A 12,396-nucleotide genomic window follows, 5' to 3' on the forward strand; every position below is an offset into this window, starting at 1 on the left:
GCCTTCCCGTAGGGCATTAAGCTGCATGGCTGCAGATCTGTCACATGTCGATTGGTCTCCCATCCTAGGGTTAGGCATTTGACTGGACCAAAATAATTGATCGAGTGACTGGTTAAATATTTAGAGCACTAACTGGTTAAACAGTAACAAAAAACAATACTTTATGGTCTTCAATAGGCTTAGCCTTAGATATACACTTGTGCCTAATTGCCAAAAACAAGTTACTTAACTAAGTTAAGTAAAATGCAAAACCATGAAACACAAGTTCTAAAAAATGAAAACTGCACCATGCTACAATCAAATGGTGGGCTGCTGCCTACACCAGTGTGTTCTTGCTGGAATAGTTGATGATGATAAAATTTGACTCTGGTCAAATAGGCAGTCAGCTGACCAGTCAATGACAGCTTGCAGGCCTATCTTCTCTCCCCAGAGGGAGAAGGGTGTCCACTGGAGTGCATTCATTGGGTAGTTATGTGGGGGGGTTTTAATGTAAATATACCTGTTGCCATGTGTTGGTATTGGAGAAGGCAAGGTAAAAGAATTGAAGTGGTGAGATTTGTTGGTCCTTAATCCTGTCCTCCATCTAGGTTTTGTGATAGTGTATCCCTAGATTCCCCGAACATCTAGACCCCATGATCATTGGGCTTTCTCTGTATTGGTGATGCATCTAGACTCATTTTCCACAAAGAAACGTTATGGTGCGCACAGAGTCGTGGAAGCAGGGGCCAGAGGCTGGCAGTCAACACAAAAGGGCCTTCCCTGGCTCAGAGCAAAGCTGAGCAGAAAGTGAGGTGACAGTTGAGAGATGTAAAATCCTTCCCCACTCTGGGCTGTGGGAGCCCCTGGGAGACTGAGGAAAGCGAGGTGAGAATTTCACTGTCTAGTAACCTCCCACTCCTGCTGAGTGCAGATGTGGGGCAATGGGCTGTGACTGCTCTGTAAACCAGGCCAGCAATCTAGCTGAGGGCCTCAATAGTTATATGTGATCAATACCAGCCCAGAGGTGGCCTGAATGACTGACTACAGTGGGGGGTGGTTTTGTTCTGAAATCTGCATTTGCAGTCCAGTTTTGGAAACAATCTGTGTCTCTGACAAGCTGCATGAAATCCCTGCAATCTGCTCCTGTAGCATGAGCCTGGGTTCAGCTAAGAGCCCCATCTGTGAAATGTCAGATGAGGCACTATGGACTGGTCCTGTCTCCAAACATTTTGCCTTTCTTCAATGCTCATCTCCTACCCTAGAGCAGCCATGGGAGTGCTTGAGAGCCAACAGCGTCCCAGAGGATCATGTGAACTTTGGCCCTGTAATACATCATTAGCCAGTCTTGTGCCAAAGGGTTTATATTGTTATGACCAAATTGAGCACGGATGAACCCCTAACCTAAGGCAGCTACTGCCTTTGCCCAATCAGACACTCATCTAGCTGGGTCTTCACCACACAGGCCCCCTCACAATACTGCAGTGCATGTGTTGGAATTCTGCCTCAAGTCACCATGTCTAAATATGGAATCTACCTTATTACAAACAAAGCCTACAACCCACTGGGGCAAATCATCTTGTTTTCCTTGATTCTGTTGCATAACAGGAGCTGTCCAGCTGTTCCACATGTGCATGAGGAACCTGATCTAGGCATATTCCATTTTGTTAGCACTAGGGTGCCATGGGGTGTTTCTTCTTTGCTCTGCAAAGGTTTACTCTGAAGTTTAGCACAGTCTTTACTGTAGCCTGGAGAAAGCAGCCCTTGAGTGACTCCAAGCCCCTGAAACTCAACAAAGGACACCCTAGTGAGATGATGTGTATTTCCTTTGAAGTTTTGTGCTTCTCCAGAGGTGCCCAAAGTTTGCCAGCAGCCCTTGATTTGCACAGAATGGAACAGGTAGCCAGGCAACTTCCTGAAGGAAGTACTTGAATGTATTTATTCCATTTCCTTGAGTAAAAAGGGGCCCCTAGGAAAATCTGTCCATCTTCAGCTGAGACTTGTTTGTCCCATGATTCCTGAGTGCAGGCCTGTTTTTTACTGGTACATTTCTAGGTGTCTCACTGGCATAGTGCACAAGAGAGCACATGCTGGTATGTATTTGTCCCAAGGGAGCATTGTTGATCATGTAAATCAAATGCTAGGAACTGCTCTGAGACACAGATTGTTACAGAACCTGGCTCCAGAGCTAACTGCACAGCCCCTGGGGAAGAAGAGCTGTGATTGCTAAGGAACAGACATCCAGCAGCCAGACAGACCATCCTGCTCTATGGAAATTGTTCTCCTCTAAAACAGAGTTGGTAGGATGCAGAGAATTGTAACGTACTAAGCAGCCTGAGAACTTAGGTGCCTAGTTCCCAATTTCTTGGAGGATTTGGGCCTAACTACCTCTGAAGCTCTGGGCCTTGTCCCTGAGAGGAGACGTGCTGCACATTCAAAAGGTGCAGAAGCCTCTCTCAAGCCCTAAATCAGTAGGGCTGGTGCTGTATGAGGGCAGCTGAGTCAGTGGAAGTAGGGTATGCTATTAGGGGGCAGCTGTACCCATTTTAGCTTTTCCGTTGTTTGAAATGTTGTTACGAGAGGGTGTCCTAAGTGCCTGTCCCTCAGCAGTTGGGAGGGAGCTAGACAGAAATTTGTGGTCTAAGAGTTGATTAAAATAGTTGCATAGGTTAATCCTCAAATGCTGTGCATGCTGACTTGCCCATGATCTCCTCTGCTGAGTTACTACAGTAATTACATACATTTGGGCTTCTCAGCCAAGCTGGCTATGTCATCAAACCATTTTCCCTACAGCCAGACTTCTGCTGAGGATTTCAACAACATTGCTCCCTCCCTGGAGACACTTAATAGGGCTCTAAAGAGCTGAAAGGGGAGAGAAGTAGCTGCGATGAAAGAAGACCCTAGCTCAGTCTCTTACTGAAGAATGAAAAGGAGTACTTGTGGCACCTTACTGAAGAATGTTTTTATTTGGATTTTTTTTTTTCTAATTCTCTCCCCCTTCTCCCTAGTCCCTGTTTGACAATAATTAAAGTGAGTGATTCTCAGGCAAGAAAGACACATCCCCTCATGTTTGCTCCCCTTGTACCCTGGCATGACAAACATGCTTCCTACCCCCTCCCCCCCATGGGCATTTTCAAAACTATTCCAATCTCAAAGGTAAATGGCACACCTGTCCCTACACACACAATATACAGGCTAAAGTACAGAACAGCCTTGTCTTCATTAGTGGAAAAATGTTACCATGTGGTAAATGCTTCCCCCCCCCGCCCCCCGTTAAAATAACTGAGTCAAAACACAAAGCATAAATGTTACATTGTTAGCAAAATCCTGGTACATTTACATAAATGACACCATGAATGTACAGTTAACAGACAATATTACAGCAATAAAACTGGACCTATGCTTTTGTACAGCTAGCTGGAGCAGCTCTTTGAAATATTTTCCAGGATATGGCCTTTTTGGGGTTTCTTCCAGTGAGAAAGCTGGAACAGCCTCTGGCTTTCTAAGAATAAATAGGGTTAATGAAGCTGGTGCTCTTCAAAACTGTGTATTTATAACACAAGTCAGACCAGTTGGAAATTGGCTGAGAACACCAGTTGATCATCCATAGGCTTATATGTCCCTGGCTAGCCAAGCACACTCAGGTCATGCAATTTGCAATCCTGTTTTGACCAATTAGCTGGAGATGTTGCACTCTGCCCTTCCTTTCCCCTCCTCCACCAAACCTTGACTGTTCTTTTCAGCTGAGCCTGAGCCTTCTCCCCTCAGCCTGTTTAGCATTTCATAGTTCAGATTTCCAAGAAATCCCAACTCTACAGTGAAAGCTTTCTTTCCCCCCTCCCCCCGTCCCCCAGCCTAAAATGAAGCATTTTAGCTAACGCTTTCAGTATGTGCCAACGCAGACCAGCAGGGAATGGTTGCAGGGGGCAGGTTTTAGCTAATGGTGACAGCAGGATGAATGGACATCAGTCACCTTACATCTTTGTTTCTAAGGTCGGTGCTTGTATTTTTTTTAAAAAAGTTTGGTAGTTTCTGCCCTTTGTAAGCTAAGAAAACACGGTGAATCTTAAAACTAGATACTTCAACCCTAAGTACTGCAACCTAAACGTTTCCTAGACATAGAGGGCAACGGTGAGCTAATGCGTGCAAGCATTCTGCAGTATACCCTTCCCCCCACCTCCAGGGAAGTATCCCCATTACTTCCATCTCCACAGCTGTAGAGAGGACTGACTTGCCCATGGCCACAAGTTTGTGTCAGGCTTTCCTCTCATGCATGTTTCTCTACACCACACCACCTCCAGCAAGAGAGCACAGCATCAGGGAAGAATGAGCTGTACATTCCTGCTTGGCTTTAAGGGAGTATAGGTGGTACACACAATACTAGGACCTAGGCCCCTCAACACAGCAATAGGTTTTGCTGCAGCATTTTTGAAAACCACCTCCTCTCATTGCATCAGTCACTAATCACGCAGGAGTGCTCCATGTGCCATTCCCAGACTGTTAAAAATGGGATGACTTGGACACTACAAGACACTTGATCAAACCTTTACAGTGTAAATAGGATAGGCTGTTTTCTTTCCCATTGGCCACCACTGAACACAGACAAGTAGATCAAAACTTGGCTACATTCTCCAAAGTAGGTGCTACTGAAAAAAGATAATTGTAGAGGCCTATTTTACTGTCTCACCTTCTCTCAGCCTTGTGGGGGTGCAAAGAATTTATGGGCAACAAGGCTAGAGTCTTTTGCCATGTGTAAAACTCGTGTTTATAGCTACAGTGGTAGCCTGAGCATGCTAACTACTATACGCATTTGGTCAGGTGACTGAATGCTCAGAGGTTCATGGGATTAGAGGACTATCAACACACCCTTTTAAAAGCACCACTGGTGTATACACATCAACCTGATGGGGAGTGTAGATTAGATTAGCATGTTCGAAACACCCCCAGTGTTAGGCCTCACTCTGCTGCATCTGCGCGCGCTGTTTCCCTAGCAGCTTTCACCTTGTGCTCATGAAAACGGAAACATAGATCTTCTCTTCAGGCCAGGTTCTTCAGTTGCTGCCTCCATTTTTCCTGTTGGTGCTGTCCTGGTGTCACTCTGATGCCGTACAGCACAGAAGAAAAAAGCCACCTCCCCTCCTTTGTCGTTAGAATAGTTGCAGCACTCTAACACGCTCCCCAGAGAAATCACTGCCCTAAGGGCGTCAGCTTAGGTGCGGACTTTCAGCATGAGCTGGTGGTTCCATAAGACAGACCTGGAAGCCCCAGCTGGATAAGGTCCCGTGCCAGTGTGATGCCCTAGCGTTCCTGCTGCTGCTGCTTTGCCCCTGCCTCACACTCTTGAGGTGATGTAAATAGAATGCAGTCGACTGGCCAGTGTTGTCTGCAGGTCCCGCAGAGGGTCCAGACCCTGCACCTTGCTGTTCCTGCCGTAGATGAGCTGTCGGAACGAGTCCTGTTCCAGCAGAGAGTTCATGTGTTTGAGGAAGAAGCCCTCGCAGAATGAGGCCAGTTCAGGTGCACTGTGGATCTGTAAAACAGAACAGGAGCCAGTGACCTTCTCTGTGAGCCCTACAAGTTAAAGGACATTTCCACAGCTGCCACTGCTAAGCCCTTTCCCTCTGACAGCTTATTGGGCAGGATGCCTGCTAAACAAAGGACGGTTAGGGGAAGGGGTATGTACGTAATGATGTAGTTGGTAAATGCTAATGGAAAGGACACCCATGCTACGAAGGACTCTCTTTCCTCTCCCTGTGTGCGTGCATGCAGCTGGAGAGGTTCATCCCACTGGGATATTTTCCAGGGGATGAAGTAAATTTTTTATTTCTAATCCTCTGATCTCCTTCTGTTAGCTGAGCCACAGTCCAGTGGCCCTTAAAGGAAAAGAGCAGCTGGCTGATGAAATGGCCAAGATACCTGTTTTGTGTGAGCCTCGAGTCCATGTGTCGCATCATCACACAACAAAGGAATCTTGCCAGCTGGTATGTAATATGAGTGGCCATGGAAATATGGTGTATATGACAGAATGCTCACTCCTAGACCAAGGCGCAGAATGAGATGGGGAAGAGCCACTCTAATACCATGCCTGTGAGTGCCTCAGATTGTCCCAAGGGCTCTATAGCTCCCAAATAGTCTCCTTTGGTTCTCCCAGTAATTATTTACCTAGTTACATCCACTTCAGCATCATCAGATAAGACACCACGACACTGGGGGAAAAGCAATGTATTTTATGCTCAACATTTAGAAGCTCCCAAAGGTTTGGGGATTCTTAACAGGAATAGAATTTTTTTATAAAAGTTACATAAGGAACTCAATTTACATTAGAAAATCAATTCCCCCCCCCCCCCAAAAAAAAAGGAATAGTTTCCCCTTGGCTGTTGGGAACCCAAACACAGCAGCCTTGGGCAAGTGCATGAGATTCCCACATTGAAACTGTCAGTCGGGTGTCACTGCACATAATGCAAAAAAGTAACAAATATTAATAGAAATATAATAAATATTTAATGTTTATTTTACTTCCTAATATTTTCTGATGTAATCTTTAGCAGCCTGCTTCTGCCTCTCTACTACATCCCAGACTCCTGCTGATTTCCAGGAATGCTGAACTGCTCTATGTTCCTAGTGGTAACACACGTTGGGTCATTTATATTAAATTACAGATTGGATACAAACTCTCATTTTGCAAGCAAATTTAGTGCAGAATTGGCCCAGCCAGTGCATGCCTGCATCATCTTGCACCATGACTCTTGTCCAAAATACCACACAGCATCGAGCATGTGAAGTGCCTGTGTTCCTAGGCATTTGTGGGGTCTAAACAAGATAGCTCAGCCTTTACCTTTGCATATTTATAGATGTTAACAGAGCTCTCCATACTGATGCTCTGGGCACATAAGATTTCACAGTGTCTTTGGAGGCCATCCAGTTGAAACAGGCTGGCGGCTGACAGCAGCTATTGGGACAAGAGAGACATTTTTCAAAATCAAAGTGTGGCTGACTCCTGACTTATGGAAGGCAAATAAAAACATACATTCCTTCCTCAAAGGATCTTCTAACTCCTTCTCTTGAGGGCTAGCCCTCCTGTGAGAGCAGAAGGCCAATAGAGAAGAATACACATAGCATTTTCATTATTCTGAGTATAGCACTGAATGAAGGTGGCAAGCACCTTCCTGCATTCTTAAATTTGTGCACCTCCTAGAAAAGTCAGAAGAGAGACATTTACTACATCCACTGGCAGCTGAATTCATCTTCCTTTTTGTTTAGGTGACTAGGGAACTGGAGACAGTCTATGACGGGGTGGCCAAATTTACTGACCTGCTGAGCCTCATATGACCATCATCAGAAGTTCGAGAGCCAGGGTGCACCTACCAGGGCTTGGGGCTTCAGCAGGAGTGGGGCTGAAGTCCCAAGATGCCCCTCCCCACTGCAAGGTAGAGGTCCTGAGCTCCTTTCTCTCCCCCCCCCACCCCCCCACTTTCTGGTAAGTAGAGAATGGGGGAAGATGTGATGAGAAGCTGGAATATGAGTCAACAGTGGGCCCTTGTTGCCAGAAAGGCTAACAGCATTTTGAGCTGTATAAGTAGGAGCATTGCCAGCAGATTGAGGGACATGATCATTCCCCTCTATTCGGCATTGGTGAGGCCTCATCTGGAGTACTATTTCCAGTTTTGGGCCCCACTCTACAAGAAGGATGTGGAAAAATTGGAAAGAGTCCAGCAGAGGGCAACAAAAATTATTAGAGGTCTGGAACACATGACTTACTTATGAGAAGAGGCTGAGGGAACTGGGATTATTTAGTCTGCAGAAGAGAAGAATGAGGGGGGATTTGGTAGCAGCCGTCAACTACCTGAAAGGAGGTTCCAAAGAGGATGGATCTAGACTGTTCTCAGTGGTAGCAGATGAGAGAATAAGGAGTAATGGTCTCAAGTTGCAGTGGGGGAGGTTTAGGTTGGATATTAGGAAAAACTTTTTCACTAGGAGGATGGTAAAGCACTGGAATGGGTTACCTAGGGAGGTGGTGGAATCTCCTTCCTTAGAAGTTTTTAAGGTCAGACTTGACAAAGCCTTAGCTGGGATGATTTAGTAGGGGATTAGGTCCTGCTTTGAGCAGGGGGTTGGACTAGATGACCTCCTGAGGTCCCTTCCAACCCTGATATTCTATGATTCTATGTGAGGGACTCTGCATGCCATACATTAATGGTAAAAGAGCCACAGTTTGGCCACCCCTGGCCTATGAAGTCTTTTAATCTACCCTAGGCTGTCAGTGACCAAATATAGTTACTATCTGATGGCCTATGTGTCTGGCCTCAGACCAGTTCCTAGTGTACAGACCTCGTCATCATAAAAACCAGCACCATAACTGTCTCCATGATAGCAGTCTCAGTAGAGAGGCCTGGGACACTGAATTATCTTCTCACCCTTTGAAGTACTCCTTAAATGGCAGCATTGAGGCACATAGGCAGGGTTGGGTGTTGTACATGTTCTATGCCCAAATACAAGGGTTGGCTCCTCACTATGTTTGCTTAAAATGTAGACAGTAGAGGGAAATCTCTCTTCTATCTGCTGTGTTCTATTACACATTCCACATGGTCTATTTTCCTGGGGTAGGAATGATTCATACAGGAAGTTTCTGTCCATGTTTTGAACCCGCTCCCTGTTAATTTCATTTGGTGGCCCCTAGTTCTTGTGTTATGAGGAGGAATAAACAACACTTATTTACTTTCTCCATACCCATCATGATTTTATAGACCTCTATTCCCCCCTTAGTCATATCTTTTCCAAGCTGGAAAGTCTCAGTCTTATTAATCTCTCTTCATATGGAAGCTGTTCCATACCCCTAATCATTTTTGTTACCTTTTTCTGACCTTTTCCAATTTCAGTATATCTTTTTTGAGATGCGGCAACCACATCTACACACAGATCCCCTTGTTCTGCAGAAGCCATCTGAAGTAGTAACCGCTTCCTATTTCAGATGACACAAACTTCCTGAGACCTAAAAACACATTCACCTTCCACAATTCCTTATTTTCTCCTAAAAGAACACTGGGTGTTTTAACACTTTTCTGTGTGCATAAAGCAGCCACATGACATGTCCCATGAAAACATTGGTAGCTGCTCTCATCTTTCCCAGCAGTCACTTGTCAAGCAGTATTGACTATGTGCTTTGAAAGCATCACCTCCTTTCAAAGCCCTAGCTTCTTTTGGCTTCCACGCCCCATCATTCCTGAGTGCATTTGGAAGAAAATGTTCTCACCTCTAGGATATCAGCTGTGGGAATTTCCATAGATTCTGTTCCTCCATAATATAAATACTGCATCAGCATCTGAAATAGGAAAAGGGCCAGGCCTGAAGCTTTTGTCAGTCAGGACACAGAGGAATTTAAATACCCATGCTGCCCTTAGGAAGCAAACAGAAATCACAGCTCCAGCTTCCCGTGGGTCTTGATAACAGCTTTGACATTTTCTAATGGCCTGGCTGTGGTGCTTTCCAATGTTCTTTTCTTTTTCTGGCTTTGAAGGGAGCCACATCAAGGAATTTAGGCCAAGGGTGACAATGTGTCTCTGAGCAACAGCAAGGCCCCTGTAAAAACTCTGCAGGGGGTCCTGTTTTTTGTAAAGCTTTGCAGGCTAGCTGCACCCAGGAGCTGCCAGGCAGTGAAATTGGTGGCAGGCTAGCTGAGTGCATATACACTGTACAGCCTGCCAGATGGTGACACACTGCCCTCCCCCTAGAGCTTCCAATAAGCCTCCCCATATCACAAGTCTTTCAGCCGGGGGGTTTGAGGCCAGGAAAGAGAGGGGTTGTTTGGCTGAGGAGACAGACATGGGCAGCCCCCGTTTCCACTCTCACCCTCTCATGCTCACCTCCCTACTGTTCCAAAACCAACCCCTTTGCACTCTCCTGCCCCCTCCCCATGCCCGTTATCAGGGAACTGGTTTTTCACTTGAAAACCAAGGTCATCCCATTTACTACTATTTATATTGCAGTAGTGCCAAGCAGCTGCAGTCAGGGTCCCATCGTTCTAGATGCTGTACAATCATATAGCAAAACCTGATCCCTGTGCCTGCTGCTGAACAGAACCCAGGTCTCTTGAATCTCAGTCTCGTGCTTTATCCACTAGGCAAAACTGTCTCCCCTAAACAGTGAAAATGATACCACTTTCAGTAGGTAACCTCATGTCCTCTAAGAACGTGCCCCAAAGTCTCCTCACACATCCGCTCCCTCTCTATTTCGTTAGAAGGGCACCTTTACTGGTCATTTCTTACAGCTTTCAGTGTATTATTTTTCAATCTACCACATTGTCCCAAGAGGCAAAATCCTCTCCCTGCCCTCTCTGGTTCTACGACATTGCAAACACCACAGCCTGAAAATCATGCCTTGGAGCTTCTCGAATCACAAAACCCCATTGATCAAAGACCTTCTTCATGCTATGTTAAGGAGACCTGCCTTAATACACTTTATTCTCTTCAGTCATGGGCCTGAGCTGCACAGCTTGGATGCAGACACTGCAATTGCTTTTCAATTCAAATACAAAATGTCAGAAACCCTCTTGGGATAGAGCAGTAGGGATGTTTCTGTGCTCAAATTATCCCCATTGGATGCGGAGATACTATGTGGTGATGACCATATAGAGACACTGTGAGGGAGAAAGCCAAGATGAGTCCTAAACACTTTAGTGAAACAGTTACAGACTTTCAGCTGTTCTGCACTTTCAGATTTCTCTATTCTGCACATTTCCTTCCTAATTTGAAATGCAGATCTGAAAACCTGGAACAATGCCTGACTATTGGATTTCACGGACCTGCTGGGTTTTTTTTTCTTTTTTTTTTTTAAACCTACCATCTCTTCATCATGAACGAACCTCCCTTAGGTCACATAAATATGGAAACACCAACAAAAGTAATAGTGGAATTCTCAAAATCAAGTCTTTAAAGAGAGCCCCACCGACTTCTGACCGTCTGATTTGAATTACTAGGCAGGTCTCCGGCTCTATCCAGGGTTCTTTTTTTACTTAACACAGCATGAAAATTGTGCCTGGGAACTTGCAGAACTACACAAAACTACTCAAATAAAAGACCCTATTTGTCCTCCGTTATGAAGGAGATCGGCTGCCTTAAAAAAACCAAAATCCAATCGTATTCTTTTCAGAGCTAGGCCCAAGCTGGCAAGTTTGGATGCAGATCAGAACACACCTAAAAACGCAGAGATGTTTGAATCAGACCAATTGCGGTTATCATTTCTCTCTGACATTAAAACGTGTAGCCTTTGCTTCACAGTCAGTACAGGAGGAGACAAACAGTGCTCGTGGTAAGGGTGCGCATAATTTACATACCTTGAAAATACTGTATTTCATATCACCAATTTCAACAGTCTTACTGCCTTGGCTGTCTAGTTCTGGTTTATTGGTCATCAGGGTCTTAAACCTGAGAAAATGGAGACAGAAGTTTGCTTAATAGATTTTCTGCATTTTTGCCACTCTGCATCATCTTTGCTTGGGTTCGTCAGTAAACAAAGGGGAAATGGAGAATCTTAGTCCTAGTGTATTTGCATTTATACTTTATATTTTTCAAAACAAATAACATGTTTAACAGCAACTAAACTGTAAACTTCGGAGAGCAAAATCTGTAAACTCCCCAAGACTGGATTCACTCCCATGTTACTGCAGTTTTAAGGTGTTCTAATTGCACTGAAATCCATGGCATTAGACTCACATAAAACTGGAGCTGAATCAAATCCTGAGAATTGTACACTGCATTAATATTAGTTTTAAAAGCAAATAACTGATCCTATAATAGGATCAACTGAAAAATATCTCCATGTAAGGAGCAAGAGCAAAATATATTGGGGATTCAGTGTATTTTGTAAAAAAAATCAAGGTACACAGTGCTAAGGAGCCAAATTCTTTATACCTCCCTCATTTGCCTTTGCTCCTGGGGTGCAAGAGAGGACAGAATCTGGCCTTAACGCTTTTGCTGAGGACTTCCCTGGGGTGAGGCAGGCTCCAGTAAGTACAGAGCTAGAATACCTGGCTCCTACACTGTCCTTCCCTCAGCCTTGGGGGTTAGAGGCAAGGAGGGGTGGGAAAGAAGTGGCCAGAGCAAGCTGCACTCCAGCTATGCTCAGCTGCTGGACAGTTCCTTAGTAAACATTAACCACTAGTGCATGCCAGAGCAGCCCCCTTGTTGTTCTAACCTGCATTGGGACTGGGTAGAAAATCAGGTCTGACCCCACTCCCTAATGGTCTGAGCATAGGCAAAGAATCTGGCTCTAAAAGTTTTGTGGCTTGATCATGTAAACTCAAGTGAGTAGTCTTTACTCATGCCGGTAGCCCCATTGAGGCTACTGGTGATGAAGGGCTGCTCATTTGAGTAAGGAATTACAGGCCCCTGTCCTCCATCACTAATCTCCATTTAGCACGAATAA

The 12,396-nt window shown here is 45.1% G+C and overlaps 1 protein-coding gene across 1 annotated transcript in view; it reads right to left on the bottom strand.

Annotated features, from left to right (window-relative positions):
• Window positions 1-3,271: 3,271 nt before the first annotated feature.
• The window catches only part of ABTB2 (ankyrin repeat and BTB domain containing 2), a 193,015-nt gene continuing 183,890 nt past the window's right edge, over window positions 3,272-12,396 (bottom strand). The window contains exons 14-17 of the mRNA XM_084630910.1: window positions 11,306-11,396; window positions 9,227-9,295; window positions 6,812-6,925; window positions 3,272-5,506 (exon numbers count right to left, since the gene is read on the bottom strand). Of these exons, the coding sequence (XP_084487036.1) occupies window positions 5,309-5,506; window positions 6,812-6,925; window positions 9,227-9,295; window positions 11,306-11,396 (472 nt within the window). The 3' untranslated portion in view covers window positions 3,272-5,308. The remainder of the gene's footprint in view (window positions 5,507-6,811; window positions 6,926-9,226; window positions 9,296-11,305; window positions 11,397-12,396) is intronic.

This window comes from Lepidochelys olivacea, assembly GCF_965140295.1.
Source record: "Lepidochelys olivacea isolate rLepOli2 genome assembly, chromosome: 6".
Taxonomy (NCBI): domain Eukaryota; kingdom Metazoa; phylum Chordata; order Testudines; family Cheloniidae; genus Lepidochelys; species Lepidochelys olivacea.